At 46.5% G+C, this 19027-nt stretch overlaps 1 protein-coding gene across 1 annotated transcript in view; it reads left to right on the top strand.

Annotated features, from left to right (window-relative positions):
• UBASH3B (ubiquitin associated and SH3 domain containing B) overlaps positions 1 to 19027 on the top strand; it is a 61760-nt gene that overhangs the window by 37536 nt on the left and 5197 nt on the right. Inside the window, exons 2-11 of the mRNA XM_088177756.1 lie at positions 5036 to 5089; positions 5605 to 5791; positions 6204 to 6402; positions 8366 to 8535; positions 8643 to 8851; positions 11519 to 11654; positions 12391 to 12511; positions 14096 to 14218; positions 17198 to 17290; positions 17598 to 17742. Of these exons, the coding sequence (XP_088033882.1) occupies positions 5036 to 5089; positions 5605 to 5791; positions 6204 to 6402; positions 8366 to 8535; positions 8643 to 8851; positions 11519 to 11654; positions 12391 to 12511; positions 14096 to 14218; positions 17198 to 17290; positions 17598 to 17742 (1437 nt within the window). The remainder of the gene's footprint in view (positions 1 to 5035; positions 5090 to 5604; positions 5792 to 6203; positions 6403 to 8365; positions 8536 to 8642; positions 8852 to 11518; positions 11655 to 12390; positions 12512 to 14095; positions 14219 to 17197; positions 17291 to 17597; positions 17743 to 19027) is intronic.

The raw sequence follows: 19027 nt of genomic DNA, 5'->3' as shown, positions 1-19027 counted from the left end.
CCCCCTGCCCCGAACAGGAACTGGATCCCTGGTGGGATCTTCCTGTCCTGTCCCTATTTATAGCAGGAAGGTCACCCAAATAAGACCAGAAACGTCATCACACGATTTTTTTTTTTTTTTTTGGGGGGTGGCCGAGTGAATTCTGCATGTTGAGGATTCAGAGGGGCACAGCACATTTAGGTAGAACACCTCACTGTGGCTGGTTTGGTGTGCAGAATAATTAAAGAATTGATGGCACCCAGGAATTTGGGTGGTTTTTTTTCCCACATCACAAAACCAAGTCATTAAATGCACAGAAATTTTCCTTGCAAAACCGTTCCTGAATGTGCAGTTGTTTAGTGAAAGCCTAAAACAGACACATTCTCCTCGTTGGACTGTTAATAAACAATTGATGAAAACTGGAAAAATTCAGGAATCTGTAAAGGTCACTCAATGGGAGATTTGGAAAAAAAAAAAACCAAAATACTGAGACTTTTACTCTCTGTGGAGAATTTTACAGCTTTACTGTAGCTTATAGAGCAGAATTCAAATTTGGGACCTCCCACCCCATGACTTTGACACGTAAGGCAAGGAGAAATTTAAATATTGGGCTCCTGACCTGTACCTGCACTGACACATCTGCTCCAAACAGCAGCTGCAGAAAATTCCTATTTTTTTTTCCACATTCCCTGGAGCCAGCCAGCATTTTGCTTTCTATTCTTTTACCAGAAACCAACAGAGATGGAAAAAGCCAAGCTTTAAATAGATATATAGAGCTAGTTGAATATATGTTTATATAAATATGTTTATATATAAGGAAAAATGAAGGTGCTTATTTTGTATTCCTAAGGAATAGGAATGCTGTTTGACAGCATCCTTCTTTCAAACTTATTTGGCATAAATTATGGGCTGTAATTCCTATTTTACCCTGTCAGGCAGGCTTGTGAGTGGGACCTGATGAGGAGAGCCAAGTATTTCTATCATATTTTAAAAAACCAAATTCTTTATATATACAATGAAATATTTGATGGGCCAAAGATTCAGGTGATGAATTCATCCCCCAGAGGGGTTTTGCTCAGGGGGAAGGAGTTTGTGTGGGTTTGAGGGATGGGATGAAAGGGCAGGGTTGGTCCTTCCCTCTCTTTCCCCCATCCCTCCAGGGCTCATTCCCCAATCCCTCGGTGCCTGTGGAGCTGAGGTTTCTGCAGCCTCTGAGAGCAGAAATTCCAAATAAAACCAGGTCCCTCTCATAGGCAGAGCTCTGCTGATGGCACAATTAGTGAAATTAAAGAAGGGCCAATGGAAATCCCTGCTGGGGCATCAACCCCCGAAGTTTGGACACATTTTAGTGATGTCTCTTTATCTACATTATATTTTATCTCACAGTTCCCCCCTTGCCTTGCTCTTGCTGCTTGCAGTGCCTTCCCCACTGCCACTGGCAGCCCCTCGTGTTCTAAGCTGGGCTTGAATAAAGCCAAACACTTTTTAAACTGGACTAGAAGCAGAAGGCTGAGCCCTCAGCAGAGGGAGGATTTTTTTGTGGTGCTTCTGAGGCCGAAGGTTCTCGTTATGGTTAATGCCTCATTCCCCATTACAGTCATTTCCTCTGAAGCAAATGGGGCTTGGCCATTATATTTTATGTTTATTGATATATATTTCCGAGCTGAATTGACATTCCCCTTTTTTTTTTTTTTTTTTTTTCTTCAAGCCAGAAGTGACAGGAAGCCAAAAATCCTTCAGCAGAGAGGGGTGAAGTTCTGCAGCACTCAGAGCTCTGTGCTCTGCCATTAAATGGGCTGGGCTTAAAATAGGCACCATTTACACATTAATGTGTGGGCCAGGGCAGCAACACCAATTCTGCTGGAATATTTTGGACCAAGGGGTCAGCTTTTTATTTGGGATGCTTCCTGGCAATATTTCATCCTGTTCAAGCAGTGATTGAGTGGGGAAAGGTTTTCCTTGGGCATTGAAAAGTGTCACAGGGAGGGCTTGAACACATTGAATTCTTCCTGGTGGATAAAATACCTGCTGTGCATTTGGAAAACATTGTAATTAGGATTTTCTTTCCCCTTCCCTGAATTCTCCAGACCTGCACAGAAACTCTGCCTTGCTGTTTGTTCAGAATGATTATTCCATGTTGCTGGGTGCTGTTAAATGATTTCCCTGCACTTCATCTCAGAAGCCAAGAGATGGAGGAATTGGGTGGCTCAGGGGACCAGCAATGCTGCTCAAAGCTTCTCATGCCCTGCCTGAACCAATTTTGCATCACCAGAAACAGTTACTCAGTGATATCATCGAGTAAATTCTGGAAAATAAGTTATTTTCTTACTTTTTCCTCTTTTCTGGTTCATCTGAGTCACAATTTTTTCTACAATGCTCCAGCCAACGCTCGCTGCCCTGCGTGAGGAAATCTGAGCACCTAAGCCATAATTTGTCACCTAATTAAGTGACCTGATTTTCTCAGGAGCAGGATGTGTTTTCCAGCTCCCACTGCACTCAGCAGTTGTGAAAATCAGGCCACTTTTGCATGGCTGTGACCAGTTTTGAGTACTCAACTTCTAAAAAGCTGATTTTGGCTTGGGAGCTGGAGGATGGGTCCTCTCCAGCTTTTGGCCAGGGTGGGATTTTGGGATGGAAGCAGAGACTAATCAGTTATCAGCATTATTCCTTTCACTAAATTAAAAAAAAAAGGGGAAAAAGAAAGAAAGAAATCTCTCAGTTGCAGGTCCCAGGATAAAAACACCCTTTGGCTTTGTTTGCTTTATGCAGCATTTCCTCCTCACGCTGAAAATTAAATGGAAGAGGGAGAGTTGATTGTCCCTGTGGATGATGGAGGCAGCTCTGGAAATCACACCTGGACAAAGGTGTGGGTCCAGCCTCAGGTTCTCTGCTGCCCTTCGGGGTCCCCAAGCACTGAGGGAGCTGCAGTTAATTCCAGCAGAGCTCTCTGAGTGATTTATTCCAAGGAATCATCAGGTCACGAAGGAGCAGAGTCCCCAGGGTGGGTGATGGAGCCTGGATTGTGCACAGCTCCTCCAGAGGTCTGTGCTGGTGTCTGGGCAGAGGAAATCCCAGAGAAAATGCTCATTTCAGAGCCAGAGCTGTTCTGGGAGCTTTCACTCACAGATTTCCAGAGGAGACTTTTGCAGAGTCACATCTCGGGTTTGTTTTAAAGAGCAAGAAACAACCCAGGCAGGAGGGGAGGTGAACTGAGCAAGGGCAGCACAACAAATGATGGAAGCAGGGCAGGAAAAATCCCAGGGCATTGCTCCCAGGGAGCTCCCCCTCATCTTTCAGAGAGCTCCCCCCTTAAGTTTCAGAGAGCTCCCCCTTATCTTTCAGAGAGGTTCCCCCTTATCTTTCAGAGAGCTCCCCCTTATCTTTCAGAGAGGTTCCCCCTTATCTTTCAGAGAGCTCCCCCTTATCTTTCAGAGAGGTTCCCCCTTATCTTTCAGAGAGGTTCCCCCTTATCTTTTAGCTCCTTTGCCTGAGCTGCTTTCCAAAGCAAAGCAGTGGCTGCTTTGCATAGAATATTTTCCAGAGCAGAGCAAGGTCAGCCAGGCAGAAACACCAACCCCCAGGGTTCACCACCCCAAATCCATCCCCACAGAGGGCAGGTGCTGGGCCCAGCACTCTGCTGATCTCCAGGGAATGCTGGCAGACAAGGGCAGCAAAACCACTTGGGGAGGAAGGATTTTCATCATCACACATTTGCAACACAGCCCTTTCTTTTAATTTTTTTTTTTTTTTTTGCAGTGTTATCTTTCTGCCTTCCTCTTACCCTCCAAACGAACAAAAATGTGTATTCAAGGGGTGGGGAAGGCACAGCTGAGTCAACAGCACATGGCTGAGGCTGGGGGTAATAATTCAGGAATATCCTCAGTTGTCAGAGCACTTTGAAAGTCACCACTGCAGACACAAGGGGTGACACAAACATGGTCACAAGTCCTGGAGGGTCCCAGCTGATCCCAGAGCCACGGGCTGGACCCTGGATCTGCCCCCTTTCCCTTAGGCAGGGAGCTCTGAAATCACCAATTCATGGGAATTCTGCACCTTCCCCAACAGAGCGCCTGTCCCTGCCCCATGACCCTAAAATTTCTGTCATTTTCTGCCTTCTTCACTCAGAATTCTTGCTCCATTTGGGTGAATTCTGGGTGAATCCCTCCCTTTGGCTGTTCCTGAGCTGATCCACAGCTGCTTTCCCGTGCTGGTGTCGAGCATTTGGAAAACAATTCCACGTTTAAAGCTGTAACTTGTGCTGGTCTGTTGCACTTGTGTTTTGACCTTCTGATGTTGATAGATTTTCTTTTACTTTTTTTCACCCTTTTTTTTGGTAAACAGTAGATGTTTTGCATTCCTCTTTGGAAGACAAGAAAACTGAAGGACATGTGATGAACCAGTGAACTCAAGAGGTTTTACTATCACTGTCCAATCCATGATTATTGTTGGAATTCTATAAATAGACATGTAATGTAAATAAAGAGGTTTTTTCCTGCTCGACTCCCTTGGAGTCAAGTGTGAGTCTCTCTCTCTCTCTCTCTCTCTCTCTCTCTCTGTGACATTGATCTGCTCTGGAAAACTCTCTGAACAGGAGCTCTGGGTGTTCCCAGCTGGAGGGAAAAGGGATTTTGAGGCATCCTGAAGGGAATGAAGCAAAAGAGCTCTTTGAGTACAATAAAGACTAAAGGGAACTTTTCTAAACTGGAAAATCTCTGATTTGTGCCCTCTCGTGGCAGTTGAATTTTTCTTCTCCTCAGTGCAACTCCTGCACTTTCAGACCCAAATCTTTGGGGTTTCATGCTGAAATTCCCAGCAAAGAGACTGTCAAATGCTGGTGTTTCTCTGTCCAGGAAAAGTGGGGAAAACCCCGAGGTCCATATTTGATATTTTGTGCTGTCTGCATGACTTTGCCCTTCAAACAGTTTATGGGGATTTGATGGGTGGCAAATAAAAAAAAAATAAAGCTTCAGGGGCTGGAGAGTTAGAAAGGGAATCCCATGAGTGTCCAAACACCCAGCAGCACTGAAATTCTCTTTTTATTTTGCTCTCTCTGCAGACAAAAAGCGCTGGCATCGACAGGTGGAAGGAGTGTTCAAGCAGCATGCGACTGGTTGGTATGAAGTAATAAATGTTCAAAAGTAGAAGGAATGGTGAATTTAGGATTCCAGCCATTAGAATGTGGAATGTTTGAACAGGAGTGTTGTCTGAAAAGCACCTGCAGAATTAGTGAGGTGCTGTTGAAGGGCTGGAAATAAACAATCCAGAAATGAGCCTGCTCTGAGAGGGTTTGTGATGCAGCAAAAGCAGGAGCAGGTGAGAGCAGGAGCCCCCCACTCTGCGAGGCTGAGCACAGAAGCTGAGAGCTGCCTTCTCCTCCCTGTGCTCTGCACTCTGAAAGGCAGGAAAGGCAGAAGCAGTGACCTGGGTTAGATCTTCAGAGCGTCTGCCTGAAAGTAAAACCCAATTTTCTTTATTACTGAGCAGTGCTAATGGGCTGCAAGTGAGGCAGAGCTGCTTTTTCCCATCAGGGCACGACGAATGGGAGCCAGCACAGGGGAAGCTGGTTCTGTTGGGGGAAGAAATGTGTCATTATCTCTCCGTTTAACAATTCTTCCTGCCTGCCAGGCTCTTCTCCCACGTGGGTGACCCGTTCCTGGATGACACCCTGCCCCGGGAGTACGTCCTGTACCTGCGCCCCACCGGGCCCCTGGCACAGAAGCTCTCGGAATTCTGGCAGCAGTCGAAGCAGATCTGTGGCAAGAACAAAGCTCACAACATCTTCCCACACATCACCCTCTGCCAGTTCTTCATGGTAAAGCACAGCTCCTCTCTCCTCTCTCCTTTAGCCATTCCTTGCCAGGCTCAGCCTGGAGATTCATCCTGGCTCGGGGGGGAGCTGGGGGGATTTTGCTGATGCTTGGGCTTTGGGTTTTTAAGCTGTTGTTTTCAGGGAAGAGCAGCAGCAGAAGACTGAATTCTCATCCTCTCCAGCGATCCTTAACGTGAGAATGGGTGGGGGGAGGTTGGGAAGGTTACTTGGGGATAGCTGATCCTGCTTTGAGGACAAGGGAGGGGCCGAGGATTTCTAAACATAGATTTTTTTTAATTTTTTTTTTTCCCATGCCCCTGTGCTTTTTCTCACTGCACGAGGGGAAGGGTAGACCACTGGCACCCACCCCCATCCTTTCCTTTCCTGAGCCATGCCTGTCCTGTTTCCTTGGCAGTGTGAGGACTGCAAGGTCGATGCTCTCACAGAAGCCCTGCAGGCCACGGTGATGCGCTGGAAATGCAAATTCCCTGCCCCGCTGCCCCTGGAGCTCTACACATCCTCCAACTTCATCGGGCTCTTTGTCAAAGAGGAAAGTGCTGAGGTGCTCAAGAAGTTTGCTGCAGACTTCGCTGCAGAGGCAGCTTCCAAAGCAGGTGAGTGACTCCAGCCTGGGCACTGTCAGAAAAAACAAAATTTGGATGCCATGAGGAAGCAAAGCAGCTGTCACAGCACACATTTTGGGCATTTTCAGAACCCCAAAGCTCTGATGCCACCAAGAAGTAAAGCTCAAAAGCAAATCTCTGATTTTTAAGTGAAAACTCAGGGCAGCACCCCACTGGGTGCTTTGGCTTTTCAGCTGGGAGATCTCTCACCCCCAGTTTTCAGAGCTGTTTCTGAAAGGGAAGCTGACATTTCACCTTAACCTTTCCCAGAGCTGCTCTGACCAGGGCTCGGTGTCTCCTGCTCAGCCACCACCACAGAACTTCCCCCAACCATCTCAAGGCCGTGGTTGTTTTATTTTACTGCATTTCTGAGGTGTGAGGACCCCAAGTGTCCTTCCCAACCTCAGTGCTCCCAGAGCTGTGTCCGTGATCCTCTGCTGCTTCTGGAGGGGGAATAACCAGAACCTCCATGGTCTCCACTGCTGAACAAAACCTTGCTGAGTGTCCTCCAGTCACCTCCAAACTGGGAATTCACAACACCCTGGGAGCACTGGAACATCTCCCTGGATAATCCTCCCCCTCTCCATCACTGGAGAGCTCAGCTGGGACTGCCCACAGCACAAGTGCTTTAGTCCTTCCCTATCCCAGGCTTATCCTGGAGCTAAAATGCATCAAAAATCAGCAAATTCTGCATTCCTGGGGGGTTTCCATGCCGGGCAGGCACCCCACAACCATGCAGGAGTGCTGGGAGTCTGTCCCTGCTCCAGAGGAGGGAGCCAGAAGTGTCCAGAACCTCTGGAATCATTGCTTTCACCTGACCTAGAACTTCCCTTCCCTTTAGAAGAGGGAGGGAATTTTATCTTTAAAAGGAAAATTTTGGAAGGCAAACATTGGGTGGGTGCAAGGACACTGCAGCCACGTGAGAGTGGGATCAGTGTTTCCCTGCAGCACAGCCAAAAATGTAATTTTTATCCAAAAAAAAAACCCCACTGACCCAGAATAAAGAAGCATTGGTGGCTTCTAAGAATCTTCTGCCCCTGAGATTGTTCCAATTCAGGCCAAATTGGGGATTTTTAGGGGAAGGAAATTGCTGCATTGCAGCCACAGCTTGGTCGGGTTATCCCATTAAAATCTCTAGGGTTTTTTCAGAGATCTTGAACATATTTTTTATTGCTGATGAAAAACAACAACAAAAAAAAGATGGATGAGCTTGCAAAGCTACCCCTGGCTGGCACTTGGAGCCAAGTCTTTGAAAAGCTGCAATTGTGACTGAATAATCAGTTAAATTTAATTGCAATTTTTGGTTGAATAAGCAAGAATAAATTACATGCAAACAATGTATCCTATGATTTCCACATCTACTGGAAGAGCCCAAATATTTCACATATTTTCACCTGGAATCATCTCCTGATACAGATTCTTTTTTTTCTGCAGGATCATTTTGAATCATTATTATATTTCCACAATTTGGGAATACCTCACCCTCAGTGGTTAAACTGATAATCCAACTAATGTCCAGGGAAAAGATTTAATCAACTTGCACAAATTCCATGGATTTGTAATTTAGTGCAGCAGAAAGAACAATGGAGGGAGAGTGAAAATTATGCTTTTTTAGCCTTTTTATTTTGGAAAGAACCTCAGCTGCTTGTGAAAGCCTCCTGGATTTTCCTACCTGGAAAAACGTCCTTTTTATTTTTGGCAGGATGTGTGTCCAGAGTTGCAATAATGATTGTCACAGCATTGTTTGGCAGGTTGTAAGGATGCCTTGTCTGGCACCCTGCTGTGACTCAGGGCTGAATCAGACCCCAAATCTGTGATTAATTGGAATATTGGAGACCTGACACTCGCAGCATTTCCAGCTGCACTCCAGTTTGTTCCACCTGGGCATCACTGCGAGCCCAGCTCCCGCTGAGTGGCAGACAGGGGGTTTTTAACCCTTCTCTCCCCATTGCAGATGTCCACGTGGAGCCCCACAAGAAGCAGCTCCATGTGACCCTGGCCTATCACTTCCAGAGCAGCCACCTGCCCACGCTGGAGAAGCTGGCCCAGAGCATCGATGTCAAGCTGGGCTGTGACTGGGTGGCCGCGATCTTCTCCCGCGACATTCGCTTCGTCAACCACGAGGTGACCTCCTGCAGCTCGCTTCATCCTCCCCCCCCAAAAAAAATAAATCACCACTCTGCTGCAGATCCCCTTCCACTAACAACCCTTCTGTGCTTTTTCTCCCCCAGACTCTGCAAGTGATCTACCCCTACACCCCCCAGAATGATGATGAGCTGGAGCTGGTGCCGGGGGATTTCATTTTCATGTCCCCAGTGGAGCAAACCAGCACGAGTGAGGGTTGGATTTATGGCATTTCCCTTGCCACTGGCTGCTCGGGGCTGCTGCCTGAAAACTACATCACCAAGGCAGATGAATGTGGGACCTGGGTGTTCCATGGGTAGGTCAAGCTGTTCTCTCCCCTTCCCATTGAAAAAGGGGCTCAGTGATGCCTGGAACAGAGGCTGGGCAGAGTTAAAGGAATAAAGCAGGGATTTATTAAAAGCCTTCAAAGGATTCACCTTGGGCAGCACAAGAGCCTGGCCATGGCTCCACCCAGGATGGGCTCAGAGTCTCGAGTTCTCACACTTTTATCAGTTTGGGTCCATTCCCATCTTGGGGTTCATTGTCCAATCCCAGCTCCAGGCTCTGCAGTCCCATCCTCCCAGATTCTCTCCTCAGTTCTCTGCTGTTTGCACTTTTTGGGGCTGGAGCTGCAGCGTGTCCTTGGTTGTGGGGCTGGAAAAGGATTGTTTGGTGTGCCTGAGCTGGGAGGAGAACTTGCTGACACTTTATATGAAATTCAGAGTCACACACTAATACAGCACAGAATCTGGAAAATGTGAAAGCTCGAACTTAAGGCATCAGCAGCAGCTGGGATTTCAGCTGGAGAGGTGAGGAGGGATGCTGAGAAGGGCACTGAGGGCAAGGAGCTGGCACACAGAGCCTCATCCCATCAGCCAAGGAGCAGCAGATGCTCTCCCTTAGCGTGGGATTAGAGGACAAGGTGATTTTTGGAGCTGAGATGTTGCAGCAGCTCACTGTGACTCGCAGGATTGCTGCTGGTCCATGGAGCTGGAGCAGATGGCTGCTGGAGGCACTGCTGGGCAGGCACCTCTGCGGTGGGCTGGCATCAGGAAGGTGTAAATTTGAGCATTCATTCGGGAAGAGGCATATTCTGTGCATAATTCCCTGCTGAAAAGGACTTTGCATCAGCAACATTTCCTAGGATATTTAGCAAGATTTTTAGGAGCCTGCCGTTGGCTTCAATGAGAATGCAGCCCTCACCTTTTGAATGATGTTATACCCCTTGATTTTGGTGGGAATTCATTAAACAGAATGCTGGTGCTGACATCACTCATTTATCCCTGCCAGAGCAGGGCAGACAAGGCAGCATCCAGAAGACAGGAGCTGGAACCAGGATTTTTGGGGAAAAGCTTCCAAACCATGACCTGTCCTTAGGAGATGACTAAGCTGAACGGGCTCAGCAGTTTGTGTTTTCCAGCAGCACTGGAGACAGGCTGGTGGCTCTTCTCCAGGCACACTCAGAGTTTGCCTCTGCCTCATCACCATTCCCAGCAAATCCTGCCATCTATAAATAGATGGTGAAGTGTTTGTGGCCTTTATTAAAAGGCTTAGAGAGAAAGAAAGGCTCAGAAATTGTGTGGCAGCTCCTGGGGGCAAAGGGAAGTGGGGTAACCAAAAAATCCTTGATATTCTCCAGACCAGTGTCCTTAAAAAATGTCATATGGGCAAGGCAGGAAAGGGATTACATGGGAGGAAGGGCTGACAGCTGGAAGAAATTCTCTTTGTACAGAAATACAGATGAGTCCTAAATAAGAACTGAAATTCTGTTCACATTGAGACATTCAAGTTCTGGGGTCACTGAGGATGGATCAGGGCTGACTCCAATGCTCCACCTGCGTTTGGGCAATGAGGGGAACAATTGCTCAAGGCAGGGCCAGCCCATATTGGGAATTCAGGAATAATCCCTTAGCTCAGTGTCATCCTTGCACCCTAATTCCACCAGATAATAGATCAGGACCAACATCAGTGGGTTTTAAACTCCTTTAAATCATATAAATCATGCAGGTAACCTATTTTTGTCCCACTGGCAGAGCCACTCAGGGCTATTTTAACAGCTGTGAAACCCCTCTGAGATTTTATCCTAACTGGCTGCTAGCAGGAAGCAGCTCCTGATGTATTTAAGGCACTGAAAAGTGCCAGCTCTGGCAACTTTCTGTCAGAGTCACTGTCCACATCCATTACCTGATAATGTTCTTTTTTTTTTAATGACTAAGCAGAGGTAACAGTCAGCAGAGGGTCGAGGCAGCTTCTGCAATTGCCTGTCACAGTTTAGTCCCCAGGGTTCTGGTCAAAGTCTTTGAATATCTGGGAATAAGAGCTTTATTCAGAGGGACCATCATTAGGCAAGGCCCTCGAGGGAGAGTGGGGGCTGTTAAATCCCTTTGGCTGCACTTAACAGGAAGCACTGGGGAATAAATTCCCAGGCAGGTGGGAAGGGGAATAGGCAGCTCTGAAAAATGCAGGAAAACAGGGCTGAGTGTGCCAGGTCCCTGCCCAAAGCTGCTCTGGGCACAGGAACCCTGAAAACTGCCCAGGGAGAGACCTCAGCTTTCTGCTGAAGCCACAGATTGTCCTAGAAAGGTGAGTGAAAACTCCCTGTAGCCATTAATTCCCAAATCTGGGACCACAAATCCATGGGCGGTGACATGGACTGGTCCCCAGGTGATGTTAGTGAGTGTCCTGTTGTCATCAGGAAGGTCCTGGCATTTCCCATGAGAATATTCCAGGGTGGAGAGAGCCCCCCCCAGACCAAGGTTTGGGAATTGTTCTGTAAATTGTTTCTAAGGAAACATCCAGGAGATGGAATTTGTCTCCTCACGTGTGTGCATCACCTGGCAAGGCGCTCTCTGGGCAGCACTAAAACCCAAATAATAATGAAACAACATCACAGCAGTAATTACCACCGGCTCCTGAAGGCTCCTGAGAGCAGCTTGAACACAAAAAGCATTCCCAAAAACAATATTTTTTCTATTTTTGGCAGGTCCTACTCCATTCTGAACACCACACCTTCCCCATCCTTTCAAGCCTTCGCTGATGGAGCTCTGGAGAGAAGGCAGCAGGAGGACCAAGGGCCAGGGGATGCTGGGCCACTCACCATCATCTGCCAGAACGTGCAGGTAGGGACCCTGAAACCATTAGGGACGAGCTTCCAGTGAATGGATTTTTCCCAAAAATTTATCTTTTCACTCCCTGCAGCACAAGTTATGGAGTTTTTGAATGACACAACCCTGTCCCCAAACTGAGGTGGCAGAGCCCCATCCTCTGCTCCCTTCAGCACCATAAATCCACCAGGATTATAAATTCCCAAAGAGCTCCACAGAGCCATAAATGCAATAAATCCTGGAGCCTTCCCTGTCATGTTTGCACAAGGACAAAGCAGGAGGAGCCTGGTGCTGGCTCCTGTGGGTTTGATGCCTGGAGAGGCGACCTAGGACAGAGGCTGGGCAGAGTTAAAGGAATAAAGCAGGGATTTATTAAAAGACTTCAAAGGATTCACCTTGGGCAGTGTAAGAGCCTGGGCATGGCTCCACCCAGGATGGGCTCAGAGTCTCGAGTTCTCACACTTTTATCAGTTTGGGTCCATTCCCATCTCGGGGTTCATTGTCCAATCCCAGCTCCAGGCTCTGCAGTCCCATCCTCCCAGATTCTCTCCTCAGTTCTCTGCTCTTTGCACTTTTTGGGGCTGGAGCTGCAGCGTGTCCTTGGTTGTGGGGCTGGAAAAGGATTGTTTGGTGTGCCTGAGCTGGGAGGAGAACTGGGAACACTTGATATGGAGTTCAGAGTTATATATTAACACAGTAGAGAATCTGGAAAATGTGAAAGCCCAAACTTAAGGCATGAATTCCCTTGCAGCCCCTGAGGACGAGCAGCCAGCCAGGCCCTCAGAAGCGCTGCCTGTTCGTGTGCAGGCACGGCGAGAGGATGGATGTGGTTTTTGGGAAGTACTGGCTGTCCCAGTGCTTCGATGCCAAAGGTGAGCCTGGAGGTGTTACATATTGCTAAAACCTGTGGACACACACATTCACAGAGCTGGGGAATCACAGCTTGGAAATTCTTTCCAGGCCTGGATTTCTCCTGGCTCTCAGCTCCATTCCCAGGCTGACAAGCTGACTGCAGCTTCAGTTAGGGAGGAGTCTCCCAGGGTGAGAACACGGTGACAAACAGAATGGAATTCATCACCAACATTAACCCCTGGTGTCTTTCCCGTGGGACACATCCTGAGGTGCTGTCCCAAGGATGTTTTTCCCAATTGTCCAATGAGCTCCTGTCCTGTCCTGGCTGCACTGACACACTTTAAATAAATTGGCCTTTTTTCCCCAAAGAGCCCCGTGTGTGTTACTGTCCTTTCTTTTTAGCACAGTAACCACATAAAACCTTATAAAATAAAAGCTTTATAAAATTAGCCTTGCTGTTTCAGCTGAATTAAAGCTAGCCTGTTCAGTTCCCATGAAAAAGAATCATGAGAATGAGAATCAGTTTACACTGTTCTTGTCACAAGGCAGTTTGCATCTGTGAGAAAGAACAATTCTCTCCTGTGAGAATCCACAAAAAAAAAAAAGTAAACACCTGTGTAAAGAGAGACTTAGCATGTACACACACAGTCTGACCAATGGATTGAGTAGCAAGGAAATGAATAACCATTTAGAATAAAACACAGTAACTGGATAAAAAATAGGATGAAACATTAAAGTGGAGCCTTTGCTGCTGGAACTTTGATGTGTTATGCCCATTTTTATTCAGTTATTGTTATATGGGGTGCCCCAGGATTTGATGGAAGAAGAAGTGGCCACAGCCTGGTGGAAGCTGTAGGTTTTAACTTAAAATTATAAATAATAAAATGATGCTTTTTGTGCAGCCAGCAGCAGAAAGTCATCCAGAGAGGAAATACTCCATTTGCCAATATTTGGGAAAATATTGCAGGAGTGATTTGCTTTTCAGTTCCATCACCAAAGAGAAAGTGCAGTCACGATGTTGGTAGCCAGTGTTCAGTGAAAACATTTGCTGCCATCAAGAAAAAATTTTGTATTGCTGGCTCTCAGTCCTAAATGAAAATAACACTGCTCAGAGTGGGGTTTTGGGGCATACATTGGTGTTTTCAACCCAGTATTGTGCACAGGTTTCAGACTATAATAAACAAATTATAACTTTAGGCTCTGTTGGCCTTAGAGCTGATCAGAAATGTGTCCTAAAAGCCTTTCTTCTATTCAAAAACACCTTGTGGTGAAAGGATGATTTCACAACTCCCTTCTTTCTAAACTGTGACTGAAGAGCTCTGATGTTCTGCCTCCTGTAAAAGTGTAATGTTTGCTGTGGATGGAAACGACTTTCCCTTGGGGAAATCAGTTTTAGAACCTTAGCAACATTCTGTGCTGATTTTGAGGCGTTTAATTTAATTTTGTGAGATTCCTGATGGGTTTACATGGGGAAAAACAAAAAACAACTGCTTAAGAGCCAGGATTGCAAAGCACAGCTGAGGTGGTGGGAGAGGGGAAAATCAGGTGAGATGTTGCTGCCCGTGTGTAAGGGAATAATTGGAGCTTGGCACCTCTCCCTGCAGGCAGGTACATGCGCAGTAACCTGAATATGCCTCACAACTTACCTCAGAGGAGTGGTGGTTTCAGGGATTATGAAAAGGATGCTCCCATCACCGTGCTGGGCTGCACCCAGGCCAGGCTCGTGGGTAAGTGCTGCTCAGCAAAGCTTCCTGCTGGAGGAGGGGGGATTTGGGGAAGGAATTGTTCCCTGTGAGTGTGGGTGAGACAAAGAATTAAAAATTAAAAAATAATTCATAAAAAAAAAGCTTAACATTTACTGTACTTGTAAAAATCAGAGAAATAATTTATAATAAAGAAAATCAAAACTTGCAAACAAAATAAGAGATGCTGCACCCAGGCCAGGCTCGTGGGTAAGTGCTGCTCAGCAAAGCTTCTTGCTGGAGAAGGGGGGATTTGGGGAAGTAATTGTTCCCTGTGATTGTGGGTGAGACAAAATTAAAAAATAATTCATCAAAACCAAACCAACAAAAAAAATCCCTAACATTTATTATACTTGTAAAAAATCGGAGAAACAAACTAACTTATAATAAATAAAACCGAAACTTGCAAACAAAATAAGGGGTGCAAGGCTACCAGTAATAAATAATAAACCCCAAACACTAAACCAACAAAAAGTAATCTCAAGGTCTGGAATGAGCCCAAAAAGCTAAAATGCACACTCCAAAGACAAAGTTAAAAAGTTCAAGTGCAATAAAAAGTTTAAAAGCCTTCATCAAAAACCCAAAATGACCCCTAAATTAAAAAGGCACAAGGACAAAAAAACTTTCAGTTCATTTTCATACAAAGCAAAACGAAGCAAAGCCAAGATATAAACATGTATTGAGCATATTGTGTAATCCTAAGCTTTTAAAAAATAAATACAACAATAATTTTAAGTTTCAATGTGCATACTTGAAAAGAAATTATCCCCATACACCTCAACACTAAATAAATACATACCTGGTTTATAACTCTCATTTCTCACAAGTTATAAAGTCTTTTCCACGTTTCATGGGGAGGCCCTGGCACACATTGTCCATCCATGGAAGGTTTGGAGCAGCCTGGGGTAGTGGAAGGTGTCCCTGCCCACGGGGTTTTTGGTTTTTTTCCAACCCAAACCATTCCATGATTCCATGAAGACCTTGCCCAGGAAGCTTCACTGCCTTCCCATCAGAGAAAGGAAAAGTGCAAAGCAGGAAAAAATGGATTGGGTGTCCTGAGCTAACAGGATTAAAATCTTTTCAAGGAACTTTGCAAAGTCCCTTCACCTTCCCCAGCAATTTCCCTCCTGCAAAGGAAACCTCATTTCCTTCTGCTGCTGCAGCTGAGGAAAAGGCAGAGCAGAAATGTGGGACAATGGGTGAAACCAGAGCCATCAAAGGATGGGTGCACTGGGAAGATTTTGTTATTATCCACACTGGGGAGAAATGCAGCAGTGTGGCTGTCACCTCATGTAAAATGTGCGCTTTTTTTGTGCAGTTTTTATCAGTCTGCCTGCCTTTACATTGTCACAAACACAGCCCAAATCACTTCCAGGGTTCCCCCACCCTCCCCATCCTCACCCCTGACTTCTGAGGACTTTGTGAGAAAATCCTTTGGCAGTGAAAGAGCTCACCCTGAGGGCTCTGGTGAGGGGTCCCAGCCCCTCAAACACACCAGCTCAGCCCTGAGCATTTCCTCTGAACCAGATCCTCCCGAGCTCTCCTTGCTGGCCACATCCAAACTAGGGCAGCTAAAATTATCCTGGCTTCTTTGAACACAAATAAATCACGGTGCAGCAGCAGCAGGAGGATGCTCAGCCATTGGCCACATGGCAGCAGGGTTTGCAATCTGCACAGGACAGAAGGGAGGCTGTGAGTGGCACAGCACACTTTGCTGTGGCATCCAGGGGACAAGGACACACTTTGGGTGGCACTGAAGGGGTCCAAGGACACTTTGCTGTGGCATCCAGGGGACAAGGACACACTTTGGGTGGCACTGAAGGGGTCCAAGGACACTTTGCTGTGGCATTCAGGGGACAAGGACACACTTTGCTAATGGCAGTAAAGAGCTCTAATTTGTGGCATTAAAAGGGTCCAAGGACGCTTTGCTGTGGCATTAAAAGGGTTTGGGGACACCCTTTGCTGGTGGCAGTAAATGGGTCCAAGGACACACAATTTGTGGCTTTAAAGGGGTCCAAGGACACTTTGCTGGTGACATTAAAAGAGTTTGAAGACACGCTTTGCTGGTGGCAATAAAGGGGTCCAGGGATACACTTTTTGTGGCATTGAAAGGTTCCAAGAACAAACTTTCTGGTGGCATTAAAGTGGTCCAAGGACACACTTTGCTGGTGGCATTTGAGGGGTCTGAGGACACTCTTTGCTGTGGCATTCAAGGGTCCAAGGACACAGCTGCAGCTGTGGTGGCACCATTGTGACCTTCACATCATTCCTGTGATGAGCAAAGCCCGTGGGCAGCTCCCTGTGACAGAGGGCTGCCAGATGTCCCTCTCCTAAATGACCCCAGGACATTTCTGGTGACAGCCACTGTCAGGGTGACTGTCCCCTCCTGGCTGCCACTCCTTTGTCCTGCTCTTCCAACAGAAGGAAAATGTGGCTGCTGCTCCCTGCAAGCCTGAGCAGATCCCTGCTCTCCTTTGGTTCCCTCAGGCACTGCAGGAATATCAAAAACCCTGATGCAGGAATATCAAAAACCCTGATGCAGGAATATTGAAAACCCTGATGCAGGAATATTGAAAACCCTGATGCAGGAATATTGAAAACCCTGATGCAGGAATATCAAAAACCCTGATGCAGGAATATCAAAAACCCTGATGCAGGAATATTGAAAACCCTGATGCAGGAATATTAAAAACCCTGACAGTGGAGTTGATTCTGATCTCGTTTGCAGTGATCTCCCACCTGTGTAATGAAATGGTGATTTATGCTAGCAGAGAATCCAGCCAATTGAATTAAGTTGGGTTTGAGTTGTGTCGAATCATTTGATTTACAGCTTACAAATGAAGTGAAATTAAATCCAAGACCTCGACAGTTTTCCTGGCTGCTTTTTAGCCAGACCCATGAGAAGAGCTCCTTGCAATGCCATTTACCAGGATTTATTCACAAAGAACAAAACTTTTCTTGCAGGTGAAGCCTTGCTAGAAACAAACACCATTGTAGACTACATCTACAGCTCCCCATCCCTGCGCTGTGTCCAGACAGCTCACAACATCCTGAAAGGTGAGAACCCACAAGGGAGAGGCTGAATTCTCCTCATTTTCTCCATAAAACACTGACAAGCAGATAAAATGCGTGGACCTGAGTGCATGGTAATTATTATTTCCATAGGAACATATTTTATATTAGCACAATCCATAAGGAACCCTTCTCTAATTGCACCAGCTGCCAGCCAGAGCTTGACACTCCCTGGCATACATTAAATAATTGCATGAAACACTTAATTTCCCATCGAAAGTAAAGAAATTAACAATCCAAAGTATTAAAGCTGCTCTCTTCTTACCTGATCTCTTCTCCCTCTTTTTGCCAGGTATGCAGCAGGAGAACAACCTGAAGATCCGGGTAGAGCCAGGCTTGTTTGAGTGGACCAAGTGGGTGTCTGGGAGCAGCCTGCCAGCCTGGATCCCCCCTGTGGATTTAGCTGCAGCCACTCTAAGCGTCGATACAACCTACAGGTAACACTCAGCAGGGCTGAGACAGCCTGGCCTTGATTATTTGAAGATTTAGCATCAAACTCTGCTGGGTTTGGAGGTTTAGGCACTGACTGGGAGAGGTGCTGAGGATCTCAAAATAAACTGGGAGCAGCTCGAGGCTGCCGTGCTGAACGTGACCTGAAAATTATATATAAAATATATGTATAAAATTAAATCTGGCTTATTATAAACCAAACTTCCCACGTCACTGGCAATTCCTCCTGATCATGCAGGTTTTATTTCCTGCACTTCTTGTTCTGGGATCTTTCAGATTTCCTAGGGTTTTTAACACTTTTCCTAAAACTTAGGAGTTTGGGCTCAGCTAATACACACAGGAGTGCCACTTACAAGGGCTTGGTGACAAATATTTTGTGTCAGAGCTTCTGAGCTTTATGAAATCCTGGTGTTTCCCGTGTATGTTTAAGAACCCTCTGGTGGAATAAGCAATTGAACCACTAAAAGTTTAAAAAAAAATATATATAAAGGGAAAAAAAAAAACAAACTGATTTTTTTCATAGCTAATTATACCATAGACCACTTCCATCAGGAGCTACTTGTGCTGTGTCATTGCAGCCTGCAGTTAAAATTCCAGCACTTCCAGGATATTTAAATAAAATTCCTCACACTGTATTTATCCCTGGAAGGGCATCACGTGGCTGACACTGAGCAGAGTGAGTCAGGAGAGTCTCTGCCTCCAAAAATCCCCGTCTTCTATGGGGAAACCCATAGGGAATATTTTATGGGTTTCTATGGGAATATTCTATGGGTTCACATGGGAATATTCTGTGAGGGAAGAGCAGCTCTTGTGTGGTCAGCTCAGGTGGGGCAGGGAGAGAGAGCTCTGCCCCCTCTCCCAGGGAGAATTCCTGTGGATCACATCACTGGGTGGAGGGAAAATCACATTTTTTCTTTGCACTCCAGCAGGAAAATGCAGCTTCTGCTGCCAGGCCGTGTGCACATCAAGCCCTGCAGCTGATAAGTGGCCAGGGAAATCCCAGGAAAGCCCTGGCTGGGAAGAGGATGGATCATGCAGGCACTGCCCAGCTTTGCAGAGGCCAGAGCAGCACTTTGACCTCTGGCCCAGCCCCTGAGGGGTGTCAGGGCTGGGGCAGCTGCTGCTCCACACCTGGTGACACACCTGGTGTCCCCCTGTCCCCTCCTGCTGGGACAGGTTCTCCTGCTGGACAGGTTCTCTGCCTCTCCCTGACTTGATCTGGGTGGGAGAGCCCTGAAATCCTTTACCAAAGGACACAGAGAATCAGAAAAT

Source organism: Sturnus vulgaris, chromosome 23 (genome assembly GCF_052056855.1).
Source record: "Sturnus vulgaris isolate bStuVul1 chromosome 23, bStuVul1.hap1, whole genome shotgun sequence".
NCBI lineage: Eukaryota > Metazoa > Chordata > Aves > Passeriformes > Sturnidae > Sturnus > Sturnus vulgaris.
This window is presented reverse-complemented; position numbering and strand designations above follow the sequence as displayed.